This window comes from Cibotium barometz, chromosome 49 (genome assembly GCF_041138505.1).
Source record: "Cibotium barometz isolate CiBa-2024 chromosome 49, ASM4113850v1, whole genome shotgun sequence".
NCBI lineage: Eukaryota > Viridiplantae > Streptophyta > Polypodiopsida > Cyatheales > Cibotiaceae > Cibotium > Cibotium barometz.
This window is the reverse complement of record NC_141094.1, coordinates 12728077-12753551: the sequence shown is the minus strand read 5'-3', so window position 1 is coordinate 12753551 and position 25475 is coordinate 12728077. Positions and strand designations below refer to the sequence as shown.

Below are 25475 nucleotides of genomic sequence, written 5' to 3'. Positions count from 1 at the left end.
CACACACACACACACACATTAAAGACATGAAATCTAGGTGTTATTTATGAATCATTGACATGCAAGGTGTTGGGAGAAGTCTCACCCTTGAATATTCGATTGCTTTGTGATATTGTTGCGTTGTATGGCCTGTTTGTTTTGAGAACTTAACAGAGTCAGGCTAATTTGGGGCCATCATTGGATACACAATGCCAAACACGTACATTAAGGACATGGGAAACACAAGTGGCCCAAAAAAGTGCACACACAACTGCTTACCTTTCCCACCTCTTCTAACTCCTAATGGCTCGATTCAATAAGCCCTCATCGACTAGAGGAGCCGTTTGATTTGGTGAACTTTTCATGAGATATGCTGGAGTACAACAGAACCCATCTCTGAGCTTTGCTCTCAAAAACTGCCAAATCCAGAATAGCATCCTTCCGGCTACAGCCATGCACATCTTACCCTTACTTTGAGAATGGAATCACCATGAGACGTTTTTTTTCATGTCGGATGGCCAAATATCAGCACACACAAAGAAGAAAGGTTGCAGAAGAAATCTGGTTCACCAAAGGCTTTTCCATTAGAGCTAGTCATCCTTTCGAACAGAGCTTACTACCCTAGCCTTCTTGAGGGTGAGGCAGTTGCTCTTCCAATTCCTTACGATAGCACACACCACCCACCATCTCTCTACACACCCCCCACACACGTAGCCCCTAGGAAACCAAAATTACCTGGAGAATAAAGATCAAACTCACTTAAAGGTACGTGTGTGCGTAGAGAGATGGTCCACCCACCATCTCACTACTGAAGCCGTGGAGGAGACTTAAAAGGTCCAAGTAACTGCAAATCATTCAAACTGTAATAAGACCAAAAAATGCTGTTCGTGCTCTGAATGAGAAAGCGTTTCCAAACAGCTTCAAATAATGTGCTTGTAGAATCTGTCCATGTAGAATTAAACTCGTTTTTTTGCATCCTGACATAACTTGAAAAGGTTAAAGCATGTAAATCACATGCTCTGGGAGCTGCGCCCTTGTTAAGACCTTACTAGTAATAGAAATCGTTATGCAGTATTGCAACTGAGAATCTTTAAAAACAAGAGGGACGGCCCACCTCAAACCCCCACCAGGACTTGTCTGTAAAGACCCATAATACTAGTGTCCCAAAACTCCTGTTGTACTACTTGAGACATGCCATTGTTAGTAGTGTAGATTTGAAACCTTTCACTGCTCATTGAAGTAAAAAAATACGGGGCATTGCATGATACACACAAAAACATGCAAAAAAAGCCCCTCAAAATGACACTCTTGCATATCAGCATTTGGGTGTCACCTGAGGCATAACATATGTATGGGCAAGCCAAGACACCCGGGACACCATGCTATCTTTTATTGAGAAGAATCACCTTCTAGTTCCATCTTCAGCATCTTTCCTAACCTATAAATAAGGGTCAACTGATGACACCATCCTAAAAAGCCTAAATGTACCAACTATGATACAAGAAGAAGCAGAGCTTCATAATGCGTTCTCTTGACGTCTAGCCAGCAGAGAACTCGAATTTGCTAGTACAACAATGGGGGGGATTTTAAAAAACTAGCATCCCAGTTTCGAGCTTGAAACACAAAGATGGCGGCAGTGCTTCAACAAGGCCACTGCCTCTTGTGTTCTTCCTTGCACCAGCTCCACATACACTACAGACAAGACAGCCAGGGGGTTTGCAGGAGTGATAGAAACAGCCTGCATTGCAAACTGGTGTGCTTGAGAGAGATCACCTTGCATTACATGAACCATGGCAAGATTCACGAAAAGAGACGCCCGGGCTCTTATACCCGTTAAGCTAGATATGGTCAAAGCCTCAGGTAATGTCCCACCAAGTAAGCTGTTACCCGCAACAACGCTTCCTCCATCATCACCCTCTCCACTAGCTTCACTATTTTCACCACTTTTCCATCTCTGTCCATCTTCATCACCCCCATTGACAGGTATTTCCACACTGCTGCTCTCTGTCATACAAGTTGCAAGGTGACCCGAAGCTTCTCTTGGTCTACTCAAGAGACACAAGGCTTCAGCTGCATACATATGGCCCAGGAAATTGAAAGCCTTAGTGCACTCAGGCTGAAGTAGCAGCTTCTGTGCAGATCTTAGTGCTCTAACTGGATTCTCCAGGCAAAGCTCCACAAAGGTTATATCAGCCAAAACATACTGCAAAATGGATTTGTTCTGCTTCCTTTTGACCTCTTCGAATGCAAAGACAGAAGTTAAGATTGTATTCGTACTGCCACCTTTACTCTCTTTGTTATTGCCATTGAGACTAGATGAACTCCCACCTTTCTGAGTTGACTCAGAGAAATCCCCTTCAAATTTCCCAGTATCTGCATCAGCTACAGCACTAGCATCTAGCCAATTCAGAATATGAGCCGCATTTTGGAGACACTGGCGGGCGAACACTAGACTCAGCTTGTGTGGCTTGCCAGGTGAGAAATAATCTGTTCCATTAACCAAAGGAGGACTACTCTGAGAGCTGCTCAGAGTTGGTGCACCACCATCAGCAGCATCTTGTGAGTTCAACCCTGTGCTGGTACTCAACAAAGTGGGGTTCAGGCTTCCAGCAGGTAAAATCACCTTGCGCCACTTACCATCTCCAACAGAAGACACCCTCAATTCATCTTTCTTGATCGAAGCACGATATCCACCACCTTCAAGCAGGCCTTTTTCCAGTGCCGAAATGCAGCATTCTGCCAGACGTAGCCAATACAATGGTCGACTGTGGAACAAAGAACCTGCTTCTTGGAAGCAGCGTGCAGCCAAAAGTGAGTTGCCGCTTCTCAGCTGCTGTAACCCACAGTTATAAAGAATAAAAAGAGACTTGTCCTGTGAATACGTAGACAACTTCATAGGCTTTTCCAAAGCTGCAGATGTACAGCTCTGAAGAGCCTTCATAAAATACAAGTATGCGGCATGGTCTTTCCTGAGATGATGATGGATGCACCCCAGATTGTTCAGAAAGATGCACCTCATTCCTGGCTCTCTATTATTGCATGTCATCAATAGCTTCACAGCCTTGCGGTGATTGCCCCGTGAATACTCCAGTTGGGCCTTCAAGTTCAATGCTGTCAAGTAATCACGCCCTCGAGCTAAGTTCATGGCTAGCTTTACCTCTCTCTTGGCTGCTCTTATGTTACGTGTACATAAGAGAAGGCGAACCTTGTATAAATGCAGTAAGATCTTCACGTTTGAATCCTTCAGAAGAACAGAAGGTGGTCTTTCCAGTGAAATACGAGTACAATTTGTTAGCACGGACAATGGACTTGCTAGTTTTCCCAGGTTTGATCCTTCCATCTCCAAGCCTAAGCTAAGAACCTCCTCATCCAAAACTTCCTCTGATGACGACCTCGTGAGGCTGGACTCTGGAATTGTGCTAGCAACAGGAGAGCTCACGGTCACACTAGTGTTTCCCACATTAGGAGCAGAATCTGTTGTACTTGAAGGTACCAATTGGGAAGGTACAATGTTGCCACTCTCGGAAGGTGTAGTGAGAAATCCCAATCCAAACACCCTTTCCATGTATTGGAAAACATCCTGTATAAAAAAGCAAAAAAAGAAAGTTAACAATTTATTCCAAAACTGCATCATAAACACAGACAATCTTGAATTCACAACAATCTACCTTCAAATCTTTGAAATATAAACAAACCTCCATATCTCATTTAAACTTGTGAGAGTATTTCTGCAATTTTCAGCTTATAAATATAAGCTACTGTAGCATGCATGTGCCAAGAGAACTGAGTACACGTATAGGAGGGTTAAGGTTTAGCAGACCTTGAAATCGACAAGAATGAACAGAAGCAGTTGAATGGAACTGGACGGAAACCTTCAAAAAGCTCCTAGTTTGGTAATCGTAAAAGCTCAGTACGCTATCAATGACTATTTTAGCAGTTGTGACCATTCTTATATCAGTAAAGAAAATACTCCACAAGAAGTGAGGGAGGGAGGAGGGGGCGTAAGCACCATCCTAGACATTGTAACCCAGTGCAATGTCTTGTGCATGTTTTGTGATTTAATTTTTGTTGTATAATTGATTTAGTGCATAATTACATTGCTAGGTAACCTACTTCCACCAGACTCTCGACTGCACAGGCAATATGTAACATGCAGAAGCTTACAGACAGGATTAGAAAAAGGCGGACTTCTTGGAGATCTTCCTTGGCTGTAAACCTTCAGCCTGAAGATGACCTGGTTCTTGACCTTAAGTTCACCGTTGCGTTAGGCTCCCTTGGCTGTCCAAGCCCTTGGAGTTCTTCAACACGTTGTGAATAATGAGATACTTTGACCTTTACTAAGCCCATGCTTATATAGTCAATAAATCCGCTGGTTGGTGGTCTATAACAGCTGTCAGCCTGTTATTTTATTGCCCACAACTTGTTTTTATATATACCTAGATAAATCCAGGAACATGCCCAAATTCACCTTTTAGGAACGTGCATGTTATGTACTCATGGTAGTCAACCCACAAGACTATAATTATCAACTCCATTATGCATAGTATGGACTAGATACTACAACATCCCCACTAACGTCATCAGTGCCCAATAGTGAGTTTATTCCCATTAAACAGGCGCCTTTTCCCATGGACCCTTTGGCTGCTGCACACCGCTGTCCAGGCCGCCTGTTGTGCTGGCCGCCTGCTAGACTGGCCCTCCATGGCTGGTCGACTGGTTGTGCATGCCACATGGGCTGGCCAACAGCCAGTCCATGCCCACTAGGGGCTGGCCGACTCGGCCCTTGCCTCCTAGAGGGTGGCCATCCAGGCCTATGCCCTATAAGGGCTGGCCACCCATGCTATGGGGCTTCATGGGCCAAAGCCATGGCCCATGGGCCGCCCCACATAGCCCAAAGTGTAGGGTACCACCCTACACTCCATGCAAACCTACATGCAACTACATGTTTTCTCAGGTGCCTGGAATCTAGCTACAAGCCGAATACCCGGAACACCTGTCATCATTCCAGAGGGTGACTCATAGTATGGACTGGCACTGGCACTGCTCCATGTGCGGGACTTGCATAGGACGATGTACATCACAGTATGGACTGGCACTGCTTCATGTGCAGGACTTGCATAAGACCATGAACAGGACTTGTACACCTGACCTTGGATGCTTAGAGTGGAACCCTCGCTAACTCGTCCAAGACTAGGGCTCACAAGGGACCGATTTCCACTCCAGGCATTAGTCGAATGGGAACGCCGTTCCATAGAGTAGGAACAAGGGAACGTGCCATGCATATAGTTGGGAACGCTAGAACGTGGTGGAACGGGATGGTTTTTAGGAGCGCCTCAATTCCATTCCAAGAACGGGAACGGGCGTTCCCGAAACGTCGTTTCTATAAGAAACAATGGTCAAAATCGTTATGCTAGGCAAAAACGTTTTTTCTTTCTTTAGACATTTAACAGAGTGCCCAAGCCCCAAACATTGGGCACTCTTTAAAAAAGGACCAAAATTTTGGGACCCTTTACTAAGTCCAAGCAAGTATGCCAGAGTCATCGTGGAGGAATGGCTTGAGGCGATTGTGCAAGCGGGTGTTCAAGATGTGATCCAAGTCATTGGTGATGGAGAGGCCTCGAATCGAGCTGCAAGCGATCTTCTTTTGGCAAGGTATCCACACATCACATTCACTCCATGCATTGCACGTGGCTTGAATAATCTTTTGAAAGACATTGATGGTCTTTCGTGGGTAGCACCATGCATCGCAAAGGGAAAAGAAGTACTCACATTCATCACTTGGCACACATTTAGACTCTCTAAGTTTAGGAAAAGATCCCCAAACTTGGATCTGAAAAAATATTCTGAAACCCGGTTTGCGTATAATTTCCTAATGCTAGAGAGGTTGGTGGCTGTGCATAACATTCTTACGTAGCTTGTAGTGAGTGATGAATGGAACAGGTGGTCAACTTCTCGTCACGCATAGGGAACAACATGCTACACCCACATCATGGATGCTCCTTTGTGGGTGAAGATTGAGCATGTCGTTAGCATTACAAAGCCCATCATCTACATGATGCGCATGGTGGATGGAAAAAAACCTTGCATTGGCAAGGTTTACGAGGGCATGGACAAGATAGTGGAGCGTATCCTCTCATTGGAGCCCAACACAACTAAGAAGGCAAAACTTCAAAGTTTGTGTCAAGCAAGGTGGGATCAATACCATTCACCAATGCATGCGGTTGCATTTGTGATTGATCCAAAATTTTGACGTAAAGGCCAAGAATCAGATGAAGAAGTCACAAAATGGTTGGGACAAGATCCTTGAGAGATTGGTGCCTGATGCTACAGTGAGAACCGAGATCAAAACAGATTTGGGAAAATACAAAAGTAAGGAAGGTAAATTTGGTTCAGCGGATGCGCAAAATGATAGGGCACAGATGAGAGGCGCTCTTTCGTGGGAGAACTACAGATCAGGTACTCTAGAGCTACAGCGCCTTGCAATCCCCATTCTCAGCCTGAATGCAAGTTCTTCTCCAATCGAGCAGCTATGGAGTGTCTTTAGCCATGTAGCCTCAAAGAATAGAAATCGACTACTTACAACTAGAACAAAAATGACCTTGTGTATGTGTCAGCCAACTTGCGCCTATTTGGCCAAGTTGCTAGCGGTGACTTTGAGCATGAGAGCTTCATAGATATGGAGCAACACCCTGAGTCAGATGATGACGACCCTCTACCTTCGCCTACACCGATGCAACCACTCGAAGAGTCTTGGGCGACGATTTAGACGGGGAATAATCACAATCCGTCCTGGGATGAAGGCGCACCAAGTGGGCGCGGATCCTGTCCTCCATGTGACGCTACTCTCTCCGAACGCGAGAGTATGTGTACTCCGAACTCTATCAATCACAATGGAGGTACTTGTGGTTAGAAGAGGGAAGAGGTATTGCGATAGAAGTATGCATGAACACAAAAAGCAGCACCTCCAGGCTAGAGGCCACCATCTCCTTGTCCTGGTCTCTGTGTCCTGAGTCTCCAAGCTCCATCCTAGCCAATGGCCATAGATGGGTGAGTACGTCGGTGATGCGAAGGTCGTGAAGATGATGGGAGAGCTCTCAACCGCCTGACCCTAGATGGCGGCAGTCACCAACTCTGAATCCTACTCCGTCCCCGGGGCTGCACTCGAAGAGAAAGAGTAGATCATTGCGCCATTATCTGGCGTAGAGGGTCTGGAGTGGTGACAAACCACACATATCCGAATAGGTGCTACTGTCTCCTCAAACATATTTGTCCCTTCCGCTAGAAGATATCAGAAGAAACTATAATCTACAAGCTATCCCAAGATCTTGGGGACCCACCTAGGGACTATGGCGGGAGAGCCCTCGCCGGGGAGGCGGCGATGGTCATCTCCATCGACTTGGAGAAGTGAATCAAGTGGCAGAAAGAACTCATCGGCGGCCTCCGCTCCGAGTCGGGGACTGCTTTATATGGCATTATTGATGGACTATTTGGAGGCTTTGCGGCTTCCGTGAAGTTAAGAAGGGGATGTCATGTGCATCGTGCACTTGGATGCCACGTGGACATACTTGTACAGTAGGTGTAGGACCTGGAGTCAGAGTCACCAAGAAACGGGAATGGATACGAAAACGAGGGACCAATCTGAAACGGGAACGGGACCCCTTGAAATCCGGACTGCCATGTCATCATATTTCAATACACATGAGTAGACAAGTATAAAATTTAAAGTAGACAAAAAAGAGACAAATGTACAATTGAAAGTAGACAAAGAGACAACATTTTGATAGCAAACTCAATGACCTTGTTCATACATACAAAACCACAAGTACAATAGCTTGTACAATGTACAACCACATAGTGAAAACTAGATAGCTAAGAACAAAGAAATTTGAGGTCCTCGGTGATATCAAATAGGTGCTAAGATGTCAGCTAGATCATCCATATATGCATCAGGGCAATTTCACTAGTTCCGCCTCACACAGAGATTGATACGCGGATATTCTCGTGGAACACACACGGTTTAGTGGGGCCTCAGTGCTTTCAAAGACGAGGCGTCCTCAGAGGAGAGCTTCAGAGAACCATATTGGGGGAACCTATCAACATTATTTTCCTCCAAGAGCCTCAACTCTCTAAGGGACACCCGCGACACCGGCCCCAACCTCTCTAGACTTGATAGGTTTTACGTTGATGAGTGGGCTTGCAACCGTGGAGGCATGATTGGTATCTTGGCAAGCACTACTTTTTTAGATCACCCCCCGGTTATTCTGCCCCTAGAGGACCCTTGGAGGCATGACGGGCATGCAAGCTCTAGGATTCCGAACAGCCTCATTGAGGACCTCGAGCTCTACAACAAGATAGAGCAAATTTGGGTGGGGATGGATTTTACCTCAACTCTGTTGCGTGCACATTGGATGTTGACCTAGGGGAGATTAGCGGTTTCTTGCAAAAGGCAGCCCAGAGCAGATTGGAGGGATTTCGGGAGTAAGAGCGGAGTCTAAGGAGGGGTCTAGCCCAGGGTTGCATCTGTATGTACGTACGGATCCATAGGATACGTTTTTTGTACAGTACGAAACAATACCGTACGGTACGGATCCATACATGGCGTTTTTTTTTTTAATGGCCCAAAAAAAAAAGTAGACGGCCACCCTCGACGATTTCAGCCAACTTATGCAAAGTTTATACTATATAAACTAATACATTGTGCAAGCAACAGTCCCATCAGGCAACAACTGCCCTCGTCGATTTCAACCGACTTATGCAAAGTTTATACTATATAAACTAACTTATTGTGCAAGCAGTAGTCCCATCAAGCAACAACTACGCTAACACGGAAACGTCACCTGGGAGTCCGGGACTTCCGTTTTGCCCTCTCGAAACGCCACGAAACGTTTCGAAACAAAACGAAACTACTCCATCGAAACGGTGTTTCGCCCAAATGTAAGTGAGGGCCAAAAACAAGACGGAAGGTTTTTTTTTTGCGAATGCGATTTTTGTCGTCGTTTTCGTCCTTGTTTGCTGCCCATTTGCCACTTCACACATTCGACGCTTCTTCTCGGCCGCAACCTGTTGCTCCGCCTCTTCTCCTCGTCCACTCCTCCTTTTCGCTCCTTCTCGGCCGCTTCTTCTCGGACGCAACCTGTTGCTCCGCCTCTTCTCCTCGTCCACTCCTCCTTTTCACTCTTTCACTTCTTCTCCTCCACGCCTCCTATTCCTCTTCTCTTTTCCTCTTTCTCTCTTCTCCACGTTGCACTCTTCCCTCCTCCTCTTCCCTCCTCCTCTTTCTCTCCTTTTCTTGTCTTCCAAGTTTCTCTCCTTTTCTTCTCACCTCCTTTCCTTTTCTTCTCACCTCCCTCTTCCCTTCCAGCTTGTTTCTTTCCTCCTCTCTTCCTCTCCTTTTCTTGTCCAAAGTTTGAAAATACCAAAAAAACCTACACCCAAAATCATGAATTTCATACCCACTAGTCCCAAAAAATGTATCTTTATCTTTCTATTGGCTATGTTATAAATTTGGTATGTGTATATAAGAAGTGTCATTTCGAAACCTTTGCGTTTCATCCAAAACGAAACGAAACGAAACCTTCGAAACGACGAAACGTTTCATGTTACTCTGATCCATAGGGTACGTTTTTATGTACAGTACGAAACAATACCATACAATACGGATCCATACATGGCGTTTTAAAACAATTTGGCCCAAAAAAGATGTAGACGCCCACCCTCGACGATTTCAGCCAACTTATGCAAAGTTTATACTATATAAACTAACGCATTGTGCAAGCGGCAGTCCCATCAAGCAACAACTGCCCTCGTCGATTTCAACCGACTTATGCAAAGTTTATACTATATAAACTAACTTACTGTGCAAGCGGTAGTCCCATCAAGCAACAACTACGCTAACACGAAAACATCATGTCATGACCCTGTGTTTTTCTCTGGACAAGATGCAGGTGTGCACGGGGACATGGTGGACAGTGTGAATGGCATCAGGTTGGAGTCAAAAAGGGAGCCCATGTGTGGAGAACCCCATGTGTGAAAGGAGGCAAAGAGATTTTAGCTTAAAAGGTTTAAAAACCTTTAAAAGCATTTTTAAAGCCCTTCATTAAAGAAAGACGTGGCCCTTATGCTATTTTGGGGCCACGTGTGAGTTTTTTGGTAAAAGAGGGGCTGTCGGGCAGAAAAAGGAGGAGGCGCCTATCTTTTGGTGTGGGTGTGCTTTTCCAGTCAGGAGGGCTGCTCATCTAGATATACAGGCGGCCAACACTGAAGATCTGGGTTTTTGCTGCGTACTGAACTGGTACTGAACTGGCCGTCCAGACCTGAAGACTGCAAGCCGTACAGAGCAGGTGGCGGTTGTGGTTGCAGGCGCCTACTGTGCAGGTACAGCGTACGGATGCTGATGGTACTGACGGCGGCTGGACTGCAGATTGGCTGGCGGCTGGTCCAGGTGGTAGATGCAGGCCTGTACGGACAGCAAGAAGGAACTGTTAGCGGGCTGCCCTACAGGGTCTATAGGCGCAGCTGAGTGTCTTCCTGTGCTTGCTTTTTGGGTGAAAGCAGTGGGACTGCACATGCGCCTTAACTCTCTTTTTCCCTCCCTTGCTTGCTATGAAACGCCCAATAGTACTGGTGCTTTTTGGAGGGGGCGTGTTTTTGCAGAAGACAAGGGTCGGTTTCTCTTGACACAAAGGTGGACAGAGGCTGGTTTTCCATGAACATAGACATCATGTCGATGGCGTTCAACTGATGGAACTTTTAGTTTCTCTTTGCTTTGGGTTCGGGACTGTTTTGGGACAGTTTATGGGCTGTTTTTGTTTGGTTGCAAATTCAGCTGTGTGCTTGGGTTTTTGGCTACAAGCACAGGTCATTTGGTTATGTTTCTTGGCATGGGAGTGACGCAAGCTCGCATGGCTGCGTGCTCATGGAGCAAATTGTTTTCTTCCTACTAGAAAGGAACAGAGGGACTTACAGATATGGGCATCTCTATGTTGCCAGATGTTTCATGAGGGAACAGGTAACTTGATGTATGCCGTTGTTGGCACTGTTGTTGAATGGTGCCATGAATGGTTCTGTATGGAAACACGACAGAAGTTTCAAAGGGAAACAGGCCTAAGGGTTTCATGTGGAAACAGGTCGTAGGTTTTCTCGAAGAAACATGTTTTTGGGTTTCTCTAGGAATAGGTCACATGCAGGCAGAAGGTACAAGAATGGACACATGTATGGTACAGCCTTGCTACTGGATAGACAAGGGACAGGGAATCCATGACAGAGATGGATAGTACCCTTGGAAGGTAGAGAGGGTTGGTACAGGTATGTCGACTGTATGGTATGCTGTGCTGTGATACTCTTTTGAGAGACAATTTTGGGAGTCTGTGTTGTGATGCAGAAGCACTGGATGTGTCAGGGTGTGATGCTGTTCATAGTGTGAGAGACTATGGATGGTTGTGGCAGCCTTGATCATGGGAGAAAGCTTCTGTATGCAGACCCAATGTGAGAAGAGTCTTTCGATGCGAACAATGGCTGGACTTGTTTGTGGATGCCGAGTGGACAAGAAGCCAGATGTAGGTTCTTTGCAGGCTTCAAGGGTTCTACTGAGACGGCTGAGTTCCCAGCCTTATATTGTAATCAAAGCTCTTATAATCAATTAAAGAAATACCGCAAGGGACGCCACTGCGATTTGGGGCCAATCGGTGTCCGTGTACTATTTGCAGGAGCACTCTAGCTCCCCCTGTTTGTTTTCCTTTTCCAGGTCCTCAATGGTGTTGGAGTGTTTTATGTGCGAGTGTTTGTTTCACCGCCCGTTAGATTTTCTGAAGGCCGGTTTACAAGGTTCCGTTTGCCAGGACACATCGTCGACTTTCTCAAGGAGGCGAGTGCGTGATTGCTTTGGTCGAGACAATCGCCAACTTTCCCAAGGGGGTGAGCTCGTGGTTGTCTCATGAGAGTCACACAAAAGCTTCAATATGTCTTTGCCTATATGAGGTGAAGAGCAAGAGCTGAAGATGAAACTCAGGAGAAAAGACACCAAGAACAAGAAGTAGTCGGCCAGGAACAAGAAGCAGTTGAAGTGTTATGGTGCAGGAGATGCGTTGAAGGCTATGGCTTTCGACAGTTTGTCACCGGTGGTATCTTCATAGAGGCTTCATGGGTTCGGAAGACAGTTTCCTTCTATGTTTAGCAGTGGTGATCTACTATGCTTCATCGAGGACTTGTGCTTACCACTTGGGTGGAGTGCAATCAGGTTTTGGGAGCCTGAGGATGTATCAGATGAGGCTCAGATGGAAGTGGAGGAACTTGACGAGGTTCTTATTCCTGAGCATATACTGGCACATAAGGAAAGAAAGGTACAGGGTAAAGTTTCCCGTCGCTATCCTGTGAAGTTCAGGAGTTGTTCACTGATGGATACGAAGTGGATTGGGAGGTTCACTGATGGATGCGAAGCGGATGGAGGAGGGTGACTTAGCAGATTCACCTCAGGAGTTGCAGCTTTATCTTGATGCCTATGTGTTGGAGTCGACTCTTGTTACGGCTCATTCAGGTTCAGCAGAGCATGGGTCTGGAGCATTACCTGATGCCCAAGAGGGGGGTAGCACCTCCGCTCCCTTGTTACAGACAGGCTCAGTTGTCATCTAGGAGTCGCTTGGTGATATCTTTGTATTCACCCGAAGGTACTAAGGCTGACAGTACATCTGCTTATGGGACTTCTATATCTTGTGTTCTAGACACATGAGATGGTAAAGTTGGGTATGGTTCAGAGTCGGCCGCATCTTGAACTATAACTGCAACTATGGATAACTCTATGGAGGGCATGGATCGAACTCTATTTGTGCATGTATGCATACACTTTTTGAGGTAGAAGTATTTTTGTATTCTGGTGCCATTGGATCCTGGTACCATTGAGAATACATTGGGAAATACTCTGCATTGTGTTGAGTGCTGCATGTATGTTGGTATGATACATCAAGTGCTTTATTATGTTCATGGATGCACCACTGGGTGTGTGTCTCCTGCGGGATGGCCATGAGACATATGTGGGAAAGTACTTAGTGGATATAGTGTTTGGATGCATTGAGTGCTTGCATATGCTCATGTTGTACCATCAGTCGTGGGTCCTGCGGGATGCCCATGGGCGTAAGGCTTGCGAGCAGCCCTTAGACTGTTACTTTGGAGTAGGTAGGGCATCTTGAGGAGCATATTGTTTGCGAATGCATATGTGTGTCATGCATATGTGTGCCATATGTAGAATGATGCATGGTTTTGTTTTTGGCTAACACAGATAACGTGTTTCCATTTGGTTTTAGACTTTTGCTGTAGGTTCTCAAGGAACAAGCAAGAGGACAGTGTGGCTTATTGTGCAGGATGATTGTTCTATCATCCAGATGCATTGGAAGGCCATTGTTTTTGCCATATGGGGTATCTTTGCTCATGAGATGCCTTACTGTGCCATTGAGTGCAATCGAAGACGCTTGCCATTTTCCAAGAGGGGGGTATGTCATGACCCTGTGTTTTTCTCTGGACAAGATGCAGGTGTGCACGGGGACATGGTGGACAGTGTGAATGGCATCAGGTTGGAGTCAAAAAGGGAGCCCATGTGTGGACAACCCCATGTGTGAAAGGGGGCAAAGAGATTTTAGCTTAAAAGGTTTAAAAACCTTTAAAAGCATTTTTAAAGCCCTTCATTAAAGAAAGACGTGGCCCTTATGCTATTTTGGGGCCACGTGTGAGTTTTTTGGTAAAAGAGAGGCTGTCGGGCAGAAAAAGGAGGAGGCGCCTATCTTTTGGTGTGGGTGTGCTTTTCCAGTCAGGAGGGCTGCTCATCTGGATATACAGGCGGCCAACGCTGAAGATCTGGGTTTTTGCTGCGTACTGAACTGGTACTGAACTGGCCGTACAGACCTGAAGACTGCAGGCCGTACAGAGCAGGTGGCGGTTGTGGTTGCAGGCGCCTACTGTGCAGGTACAGCGTACGGATGCTGATGGTACTGACGGCGGCTGGACTGCAGATTGGCTGGCGGCTGGTCCAGGTGGTAGATGCAGGCCTGTACGGACAGCAGGAAGGAACTGTTGGCGGGCTGCCCTACAGGGTTTATAGGCGCAGCTGAGTGTCTTCCTGTGCTTGCTTTTTGGGTGAAAGCAGTGGGACTGCACATGCGCCTTAACTCTCTTTTTCCCTCCCTTGCTTGCTATGAAACGCCCAATAGTACTGGTGCTTTTTGGAGGGGGCATGTTTTTGCAGAAGACAAGGGTCGGTTTCTCTTGACACAAAGGTGGACAGAGGCTGGTTTTCCATGAACATAGACATCATGTCGATGGCGTTCAATTGATGGAACTTTCAGTTTCTCTTTGCTTTGGGTTCGGGACTGTTTTGGGACAGTTTATGGGCTGTTTTTGTTTGGTTGCAAATTCAGCTGTGTGCTTGGGTTTTTGGCTACAAGCACAGGTCATTTGGTTATGTTTCTTGGCATGGGAGTGATGCAAGCTCGCATGGCTGCGTGCTCATGGAGCATATTGTTTTCTTCCTGCTAGAAAGGAAGAGAGGGACTTATAGATATGGGCATCTCTATGTTGCCAGATGTTTCATGAGGGAACAGGTAACTTGATGTATGCCGTTGTTGGCACTGTTGTTGAATGGTGCCATGAATGGTTCTGTATGGAAACACGACAGAAGTTTCAAAGGGAAACAGGCCTAAGGGTTTCATGTGGAAACAGGTCGTACGTTTTCTCGAAGAAACATGTTTTTGGGTTTCTCTAAGAATAGGTCACATGCAGGCAGAAGGTACAGGAATGGACACATGTATGGTACAGCCTTGCTACTGGATAGACAGGGGAGAGGGAATCCATGACAGAGATGGATAGTACCCTTGGAAGGTAGAGAGGGTTGGTACAGGTGTGTCGACTGTACGGTATGCTGTGCTGTGATACTCTTTTGAGAGACAATTTTGGGAGTCTGTGTTGTGATGCAGAAGCACTGGATGTGTCAGGGTGTGATGCTGTTCATAGTGTGAGAGGCTATGGATGGTTGTGGCAGCCTTGATCATGGGAGAAAGCTTCTGTATGCAGACTCAATGTGAGAAGAGTCTTTCGATGCGAACAATGGCTGGACTTGTTTGTGGATGCCGAGTGGACAAGAAGCCAGATGCAGGTTCTTTGCAGGCTTCAAGGGTTCTACTGAGACGGCTGAGTTCCCAGCCTTATATTGTAATTAAAGCTCTTATAATCAATTAAAGAAATACCGCAAGGGGCGCCACTGCGATTTGGGGCCAATCGGTGTCCGTGTACTATTTGCAGGAGCACTCTAGCTCCCCCTGTTTGTTTTCCTTTTCCAGGTCCTCAATGGTGTTGAAGTGTTTTATGTACTAGTGTTTGTTTCACCGCCCGTTAGATTTTCTAAAGGCCGGTTTACACATCACCTAGGAGTCCGGGACTTTTGCGATTCTACTCGCTACTCCTCATCAACTCAAGAGCATTGTTTAGGTCTCTCTCTCTCTCTCTCTCTCTCTCTCTCTCTCTCTCTCTCTCTCTGTAGAACTCTCTGCAGATCATACAGGGATACGAGGTGAGCACTTCTCTTATGCCTCTACCACCTAGCTCCTTTCCTTGCACATCTCTTCAACAAGGCACTTGTAGAGGGCTTCCCACACACATGGAGCATGAATATCATTACCTCCATCACGTGACCCGATGGACCCCGAGAACTACAGGACTCTCATGGTTGGCCATATTATGGCCAAGATATATGCATCAATACTTGAGAAGCGCTCAACTCTCTAGCCGAGAGGGAGGGTCTTCGTGCTCCAGGACACGTTGAGTTCCACAGTAACTTCTGCACATTGGATCATATTTTCACCTTGAGAAGCCTAATTGAGCAAGACAAGTCACAAGAGCAAAGACTCTATTGTTGCTTTGTGGATTTCCGTAAAGCATTCGACACAATGCCACGTGACCGGCTCCTACAAAGATTGTAGACTCTTGGGGTGTCTTCAGATATGATTTGGGGGATCATTGCTTTATATGAGAGGGTGACGGGACGAGGCAAATGCCCAAGTGGTCTGTCAGAGGAGATCCATAGCACTATGGGGGTGATGCAAGGCTGCCCACTCTCCTCGACACTCTTTGGCATGCCCACTCTCCTCGACACTCTTTGGCATGTACATAGATGAGGTCACAGACTTCATAGACAGGGGAGGGAGTGATGCATCACTCTCAGGGGTTTTGGTCACTTTATTACTATATGTGAATGACATCATTCTGATATCTGACTCGCAAGAGGGACTGCAACGCCACATGGATGCCTTAGATGATTTTTGTACACAGAGAGGCCTTTCATTGATCTTGGGGACCAATGGAAGAGGATGGTTAGGGCTATCGCACAAGTTGGCCATATTGACACATGGACAGGCCTTGACTATACCAAGATGCGCACTACAATCTTAGATGATTAGAAGGCTATAATAGACAAGGCCCTGGCACCCGTGAGAGATGGGTGGAAGCAGTTTGGCTACACTATCATCTCCGACGGTTGGAGTGATACCCGTAGACGACACATCGATACCCTTGTGTCCTCTTGCCTTAGCACATACTTCTTATGTGCAGTTGATGCTAGGAAGACAGGTGAACGCATTTCCAATGAGTTCATCTTCACACATTCGACACGCAATCATTGAGGTGGGCGTGGGTAATGTGGTACACATTGTCACGGCCAATGCGTCTAACTGCAAGGCAATGGAAGAGATGGTGGAGGCTAAGTTCACCCGCATTTTTTGGACCCCCTATGCAGCCCATTGCTTAGACTTGCTTATGGAGGACATAGGGAAGCTTCCATGGGTACAACCTCTAGTTATCCCTTTGGTCTAAATGAGGTCTTCAGCATTGATGTGATGAAATGTTATCCTGCTCCTTCAAACTATGTGTATAGAAGGTTAAATAAGGATTGGGTTCATATTTTGACCCAAGTCTTTATTGAGGACCCAAAGCAAGAGGAGATACTTGCAATTTTGATGCCTTGTAATCGTGCTACGAAACAACCCCTTGATAAACTGGCAAAAGAAGATATTCATAAACTTGAATATTGGATTATCTCTGGTCAACACTCCATTAGTGCTGCAAAAAGCTTGCAGGCTCTAAATATGGCTAAAGTGACCCCTCAACTGCGTCAGCAATTTAGGTTCACGAGATCAAAGATAATTGTAAATTCTTTCGCAAGAAGCATCACCCTTCGGACATGGTTCGTCCCTCAAAGACACGATTTGCATACATGTACATCGTGTTGCAAAGGCTGTTCAAGCTTCAAGATTCTCTTTCGCAGACAACGGTGGATCCTGCATGGAGGTTGATGCATCATGGTCAGTCCGAGCCCACAAGGTATATACAAGAAAAGTGCTTGATGAGCACTTCTGGACGGAGGTGCAAAACATCACAATGGCTCTCAAGCCATTGTTTGTCCTTCTACACATGACCGACATGGAGGGATCGAGTTTGGGGCTTGTCTACCATTTTTTCATGGGGATGAAGGCCCATGTCAAAGGTTGTTCATCACTTACACAACAACGGTATTTTATATACCTAAACCTTACATTGTTTAATTGTTACAATGAGGACATGTAAACCCTAAATTGGATTTTGGAAACTTGGGTTGGTTTCTTTGACTATCTCATTCTTGAATCTTGATTTATTCGCAAACGGGATGACATTATAGCCATTGTTGACTATAGATGAACGTATATGAGATCCCATCATACGATAGCTGCATTGCTCAATCCTTTATAAAAGAAACCTGAGCTATTTTGACACGCTATCTTGTCGTTGACTATGCGAGATGCATACGTCGACAATATATATTTAAAAGACGAGCAGATGTAGTTCAATCGAGAGATGATCAGCTATATGAATAGCTTGGGCCCGTCTTTTTCGAGGAAGATTGCTTTGAGAAAGGAGACTTGCAAGTCTCCCTTGACATGGTGGCAAAATTATGGTTACCATGGACTTCCAAAATTGTGCCACCTTGCCCTTCGTATTTTATCTCAGGTAATCTTCCTAATTTTAGATATTCGGTCATGGGTGGCCAACATATGCTAATGTCTGCCAGCTCTTGGACATGGTACCATGCAAAAGAGCCTATTAAAAGCTGCAATTATTCCATGGCTGATCCAAACCTGCCATTGCCTCCCTAATGCTTGGCCGAGTGGCTGCCTAAGTCCCCTGTTGGCAGCTGACTGCTGTTGGGGATGCTGATTGGGCACTTATGATCCTCCATAATGGTGGTGAAGATGATGATGGTGCTGATATACTGATGCTACTTTTGATGAAGATGATGTTGATGATGACCTGCATGCTGTCCTAACTAATAATCAATCAAAAATTAAGACTATTCATGCTGAGGATTAGCCATGGCATGGGCGTGCACCTGACATCCACTATGTCTAGTTCTTGTTCATCATGGACATCGCAGAGAGAAAGTCCAATATAGGGACTCAACCAATTGACATGGAACACATCGTGCATGGTCCAACTAGGAGGTAGCTTTAGCTTTATGGCAACCTCATTGATCTTCTTTAAAATGGGAAAGGGTCCGAAGCTCCGAAACGATCACTTCAACCTTTGCTTCATTATACACAAAAGCATTGTAAAAAACGGCTTGTACATGGAATATAAGATTGCATTATCAGAGAAAGTGGCCCATCTTCAGCTCCTAATGCAGAGATGTCTTGAGCACTGACATCACTACATACACGTTTCACAGATTGTGCAAAGTGCTTGACCTTGCACCATCCTATCCCAAACATTTAAACAAGAAAAAGAAACTTAAAAAACCAAGCATGCATATGCATAAGTTGGGCATATCAATTACAACTTGTGAATAGATCAAAATGGGCATGGCATATCAGCTTGGCAATTTTTGGCCCGTTATTTGATGATACTTCGGACTAAAAATGCAGAGCCTTACCCCTTCACAAGAACTCACTTAGCAAACAAAGCCTCAGGAGTGCTCTATGTCCAAACACACCTTACTGCAGACTGTTGCGTGCAAGAAAAATGCTCAAGCTGCCAAGATGCTGGTGATCTGGAATGATGCACTTAATGCAAGCTACCAGTTAAATGTGACAATTAAATTCAAATGAAAAGAGATGTCAATGCACATACAGCAGCTTTTCTGAGCTGGCAGGACAGCAACGTGATATCCAACATCAAAAGACAAATGCGCAATGCAGCCGGCTGCAAACCCCGAAAAACAAAAAGTATTAGGAATGCACAGCTCCCATAAAGCAACAAAATTTCTCAAGTATATCAGCACGCATACCTCATCAATGGGTTCAATGTTTTGATAAAGTGGCTCCAGCATTGAAAGCGCTGCTGCATATTGTTGAAGGTGGTATAGGATAACTGCCTGTTAGGGCAAAACAAGTTCTCGGCTTTATTGGACTTCTACAGCTATCAAAAGCTCTTTGAATTCGAATGGGTATGCTAGACAGCATCTTACTGTATTGAAAGTTGATATGGATGTATCAAAATCCTCTGTGCTTGCAATCGTGTCTGGACTAGGCCCAGCAGCTGCAGAGCCCATGGAATTGCTGCCTTTGGTATTCGCACTTGAAGGACAGGATGCATTGATGCTATCCACCTGCTCACTAATATTTCTGGAGAGTTCTTCATTTCTCCTCTGGAAAGTCCATGCCCACCTCTCTATAATGAGAAGCAAGAAAGGAGGAGAGCAATTTTGATGAAGCAAAAACAAAAGGATCCTCTCAACTTGGTTCCACACGCAACCCACAGAGCACTCTAAAAGGCAAACAAAAAAGCACCTTAACTATGGACAGCACGTTCAGCAGTTTCTGAGGATCTGTGCCGCCTTCATGAAGATACTCCACAACCGCAATGTTATGAAGCACCTGCAAAACATGAGTTAGCTACTTAAATTCAGCTAAAACAGAAATGAAGCACATATACTTGAAATAATATTTGAAATGGGTAAAGCCTAATTCCGTGAGGACACTGCACTAGGGACCAAAGCTGGCTGCTGGCTGCAAACTCCTAGCTGCATGCTCTTAAACCAGAGGCTGGTTAATTAGTGAGCCTTTCTGCCAGAGGATGATGTAGAATGTTGGACTGAGGGTTGCAAGGACAAGCGGTGGGAAGCTTGAAGTTTGTGAATGATAGGGGGAGGGTTATCATGCATAGTCACAAGAAACATTTCGAGGAGTTTGTCCCCAATGTTCATTTCATGCATAAAGATTCTCCCAAAAAAAAACATGAAAATAGCAAAAAGGGGGTAAAAATACTGCTCATTTCATGCACAAAAATTAATTAAAAACAATTACAAATTTTGAAAATTAGACAGAGCAAGTTTTTTTAGAGGTTTCATCCCTGTTTCGAAACGTTTGTTTCGAAGGTTTTGTTTTGATGAAATTTTCCTTGTTAATATGCTCTCATGTAACACCAGCTGCTAGCTAATTCCATGGCTTAGAAAACTTGAGGTGGGAGAGGGTCAACATGCAAATGTGAGTCTTTTTTTTGAGAGAATGAACATTCTGCCCCCATTTCAGAGATTTACAAGCATTTATTAATATTTATGATCTTATGGACAAGCTTTGGGAATAGGTTTTAAACCTTAGCTTGCGGAAATTCATGTAATGAAAAAGCTTGTATAAGAAAATCATGCAAGGTATTTTTAAAAACACGGAAAGCAGTTTACTTTATATATATTTATTTATTTCAAAGCCAGATTAAGATGGCCTAGAGGAAATCGCCAGCCTAATCGCCAAGCTGCCGTACTGCACCAAGTTCTAACGCATCACTGCTGCATTGTACAGATGTGTACATGGCCCTACTGTCGTATCCGTACAGATTCGTCATGTCTGCTGACATGGCTCTGCAGGCTATTTGTTGTTGTACTACAACCGTACCATGGCTGTACTTTGGTACAGCTGTACTTGCTCCTGGCATACTTACGTCATACCTGCAGCACCAATACTAACCTCATTGCCATACTTCTGCGCGTATCTGTACATACTGTATAGCACTTGTACTATGCTGAACCGGTCATGTAGCACTTGTACTATGCTGAACCGGTCGTGTACCTGCTGGCCATATTTGATGGACGTCCCTGCTGCTTTTTTATAACAAAATAGCACTAGCTTTTCTATAAAAAAAATGACACCCTATAGATGGCCGAATCGTGCTTTCCGCAAACAGCCCGCCATCCTCTTTTCTTCTCTCTGCGTCCACTGCCCATGTGTCCACCAAACTGCCAACCTACGCTGGCCCTGTACGGCTGGTTCAAGCCATGTACAGCCAGAGCTGTTGTTTGGCTGACTGATGTTTGCAACTTTGCACCCAGTTCTTGCACAGACAGTGCGCCTGCTGCAACCTTGTACATGATCCCCTTTTACACACGCCTGGCTGCAAGCACTACAGCCCATGCTAGTCAACCACATATGCCATGAAAAAAGACAATCTGCAGTGCTGACATACCAGAGAGAACTAGGGTCTTCCTTCTTTCAAAACAGGGATTCCCGGGACGATTTCAGCCGCACACATGCATACAAATCTCCCCTTTCTCCTAAATCTCTCAGAACCCACATGAATCCTATCCTACCAGCAAAACCTAAAAAAGCACCTACTTCTTGCATATCAAAATGCAAATATAGTGACCAAGAGATATCTAGCTTAGGCAACCTTGAAAAACACAAACGGCACACAAACCTTGGTTTTTTCCGCCTCCACGATTAGATTAGCTCTAATACCAACTATGAGGGGCTCCTCCCAACCCCAAGCCACAAGTCCATGCAAGTCAACCCTGGCATCCCGTCCCACCAATGCCTGCCCATAAGGGCCCTCGACAAGACCACACATGATCCAGCATGTCCATGGCCGGAGTAAGCCTCTCGGTCTAGGTCCAAACCACAATGAATCAATACTAACCCAAGACTCACTTATATAGTGCTTATTGCTACTATAAATGACAGTCCAATAATAACCTTGGATTTATTAAATATGAACCTTAGCCACCTAGATCCGCCTACTTTTCCTAATCCCAAGGCTCCACGGTTAGATTAGCTCTAATACCAACTGTGAGGGGCTCCTCCCAACCCCAAGCCACAAGTCCATGCAAGTCAATGTCAAATCCCCACGGATCCCCTCGTGATCGATCTTGGTTCGAAACTCGAATCCTGCAAACAAACGAACAACAAACAAGCAAGGGGGTGCAGGCCTGACTCACCTCCCAACCATGACAGCCGTGGGCAAGCCCACAGTCTTGGCTGTCCCCACCGAGCCACGAGCTGAGCTAACTAGGTTGACGTACCGACCAATCTCCTCCTCGTGACGTCCCATACCGCCACGAAGCTGCCCTCGCGGGCCTCGAGATTGCTGCCGGCCTCGACTGCATAAAGCAGGTGCACGTCTGCACTAGATCCAGGCTCCAAGACCATAGAGCTCTCACAAACTCGCGAGACTCTCTATGTTCCAATAACTAACCTTGGCCACCCTTTTATAGGCTCTTGGCCTTCAATCAGCCTGCCTAGTTCCAAGCTTCCCCAAGCCTCGAAACTAGTCTTGCATGCGTATAGCACACGGTAGTACCCACTGTGCACATGACAGTCAACCCTGGCGTCTTGTCCCACCAATGCCTGCCCACAAGGGCCCTCGGCAAGACCACACATGATCCCGCATGTCCATGGCCGGAGTAAGCCTCTCGGTCTAGGTCCAAACCACAATGAATCAATGCTAACCCAAGACTCACTTATATAGTACTTATTGCTACTATAAATGACAGTCCAATCATAACCTTGGATTTATTAAATATGAACCTTAGCCACCTAAATCCGCCTACTTTTCCTAATCCCAAGGCTCCCCTAACTTGTTGGATTATTCCCTAACCCCAAAGGGTTAGTGCTAGGTACGTAACAAAAACTCATGGAAGCGGGCCCTGTGAGGGCAAAAGGACAAAAGGACCAGATGTGCAAGAGATCAAAGCAAATCAACGCAGCATGAAATGGATGACCGAGTGTATGTATAATGATGAATGAAATCCTGTACAAGAGGCCCTCTAATGTGAGGTCACTCTTAGTAGACCGTCCAAGAAGAAAAGACGAGGTCGGAGCTGAAGCACGGTTAGTGACGAAGGCTCGTGTCAAGGACAACGGTGGCACTCCGTGAGGTGGTCAATGTCGAAGGCTTGCGTTGGTGGATGCGGAGGCACTCCGAGGTAGTAGCTGTCTGTAGTGGGCAGCGGAAATGTAGTGGTGCAGGCTCTGGTGACAAGGGTGCTGGGGTACCTGAGAGGTGCCAACTCTGGTGACGAGGGTGCTGAGGTACCTGAGAGGTGCAGACTCTGGTGACGAGGGTGCTGCAGTACCTGAAGGGGTGCAGGGCTGGATGTCGAAGGCATGCGTCGATGTGAGGTGATGGCTCTCCGAAGGTGAGGTGATGCAGACAAACGAAAACCCTCAGATAGTGGACTGCAGGAGAAACGCAGATCTGAAGTGCAGAGAGGGCTGCTGTCCTGGGTAGACGGTGTGCTGTCGTCACAAGCTGCTGTCCCGATGTCGTCAGGTGATGATGAGCAGAGAGGGCTGCTGTCCCAAGTCGATGTCGAATGAGCAGAGAATGGGCTGCTGTCCCAGGTAAGTGTGGTCTACTGCAGGTACACCCAACTGCTGCAGGGACAATCAGAGCTGCAGAAGGTAGGTGAAGAGCTGGCGCTGCTGGAGACAGACTGCAGAGAAAGGGCAGGCAATCAGGGCAGGACAGAGCACTGGTGGGCACTGCTGCAGGGCTGCTGAGAAGATCCAGTCTGCTGCAGAGGTAGGCCGGCAGCAGCAGCATGTTGATGTTGATTATAATGTTGTGCTTGTGCTGAAATATGAAACGATCGCTTATATATGTGGTTGGGCTGCTGGTCGGCCCAGAGAGGGGCGTCGACCAGCAGCACAAGACCAAAAAACCAAATAAAAACCCCTTTTTGGGCTGGGTAAAATACCATTTTCACACAGTCCCTACTATTGACTCATCTATGATAAAGCTAAAATGCCCTTGGTCTCCCCTCATCCCCCACCTTTATTGGTGGTCTCATGGGATGTTCGGTTGGGGGGGACCCGGCCAGTTGATGGCCGCATTCCGTGTGCTACACCTCCGTTCACTTGGTGCTCCGTGTTCTTTCAGTCATGTCCAGTAGTGCGCCTACTAGTGACATTTAAATGAGAGGTAACGTCCAAAGTGTGACTGCCAAGACCCCTTAAGCACGACCATCTTCAACTGAACGACCCTCGGAGAGCAACAGGTCATGGTAAGCTCCAATGGATTCACAACTGTGTTTTACGCATTAAGCAGCTTGATTCAAGGCACGCTTTTTCTTGATGGCTACAAGTTCTTGATAATCCTAGTCTGCTTGGGTTTTTCTTCAGCACTCGGTTTCCTCTGAAAGACTTTGTCTCCTCAAGACCTCCATTTCCGAGTCATTTTGCTCACTGATGGTCCCGTCTGCATCTGACAAACTATCAACTATAGTGGTCTCAATCCAGCAAAACTCAAGATCTCTGAACGGTTTCCAGATTTAAATAAAAAACTAGAACTCTGATACCCATGTAACGGAAGCGTGCCCAAGCGACCTTGCACTTAATCAAGACAAAATGCAAACGGAAAATTAAAAATCCAAAAGGAAAAGACTTCTTTACAAAGCTCTGTGAGAGCTCAGAGAACCTCACTCCAAAATGCCACCTGACTGGCGGAGCCACCACATCCCTGAAAAGTTTTAGACGACGCATGGACAGCTACCAAAACAAAAGAACTGCAGTTTGAATCTAGGGTTTGTAAAACTTGACGCTGTCAAGATCTCTTGATAGGGTAAATCTCAAAGAGAAAATATTTTGAGTGTTTCTCTGAGATGGAGAAATGGATGCACCCCAACATGATGAACCCAGAGGATGATGATTTTAGAGAGTGTACCATGCCACATGATTCGCCTGCAATACCTAGGATGCTAGAAAAGGGACCGAAAAATGAACGGAATGAGCCAATCCATGTATACCATGAAAAGCAGAAGCAGCAGAAAAGCCATGTATGCGATTCAAACCCTGAAACACAGAAAAATCAGGAAAAGGGGATAAACGAGTCGCAGACTGACCTTAGGGTTTTCCTCCTCCTTCTGAAGGAGGAGCTGTTGCAGGACATCGAGGCACTCCTGGTAATGGCTGGATTGGAAGAGGGAAGCGGCCTCGCGGGCGAGGGCAGCAGAGGAGGATGAGATCCTGGCGCCATCAGGGAAGGAGGAGCTCGCGGCTACAGGAAGTGAAGAAGAAGACGAGGAAGAAGGTTGTGCCCCTGAGGAGGACGATGGTGATGGCGGAGATGGTGCTGCTGCTATTGCTGAAGGTGAAGAAGATGGGGGAGATGAAGCAGCTTCGGGAGCTTCCATTTCTGTGTGCTTGTTGTCGTGTCCTATTTTTACTGTGAAACTGTAAACACCTTCCTTGTATCATTATAAAGGGGCGGCCTCATGTTGAAGT

The 25475-nt window shown here is 46.0% G+C and overlaps 1 protein-coding gene across 2 annotated transcripts; it reads right to left on the bottom strand.

The window, feature by feature from the left end:
* Nucleotides 1-1190: 1190 nt before the first annotated feature.
* LOC147610306 (uncharacterized) lies at nt 1191-25475 on the bottom strand. Of its 2 annotated transcripts, none has more exons than XM_086786630.1 (6): nt 25094-25475; nt 19773-19859; nt 19451-19630; nt 19271-19357; nt 19114-19185; nt 1191-3559 (listed from the first exon to the last, which is right to left on the bottom strand). In XM_086786630.1, the coding sequence occupies exons 1-6, from the start codon at nt 25382-25384 to the stop codon at nt 1574-1576; spliced, it is 2703 nt and encodes a 900-aa protein (XP_086642756.1). In that variant the 5' UTR covers nt 25385-25475; the 3' UTR covers nt 1191-1573. The 2 variants fall into 2 exon arrangements, with proteins under 2 accessions (XP_086642756.1, XP_086642757.1); XM_086786631.1 differs by having other exon boundaries at nt 19451-19653; nt 25094-25420.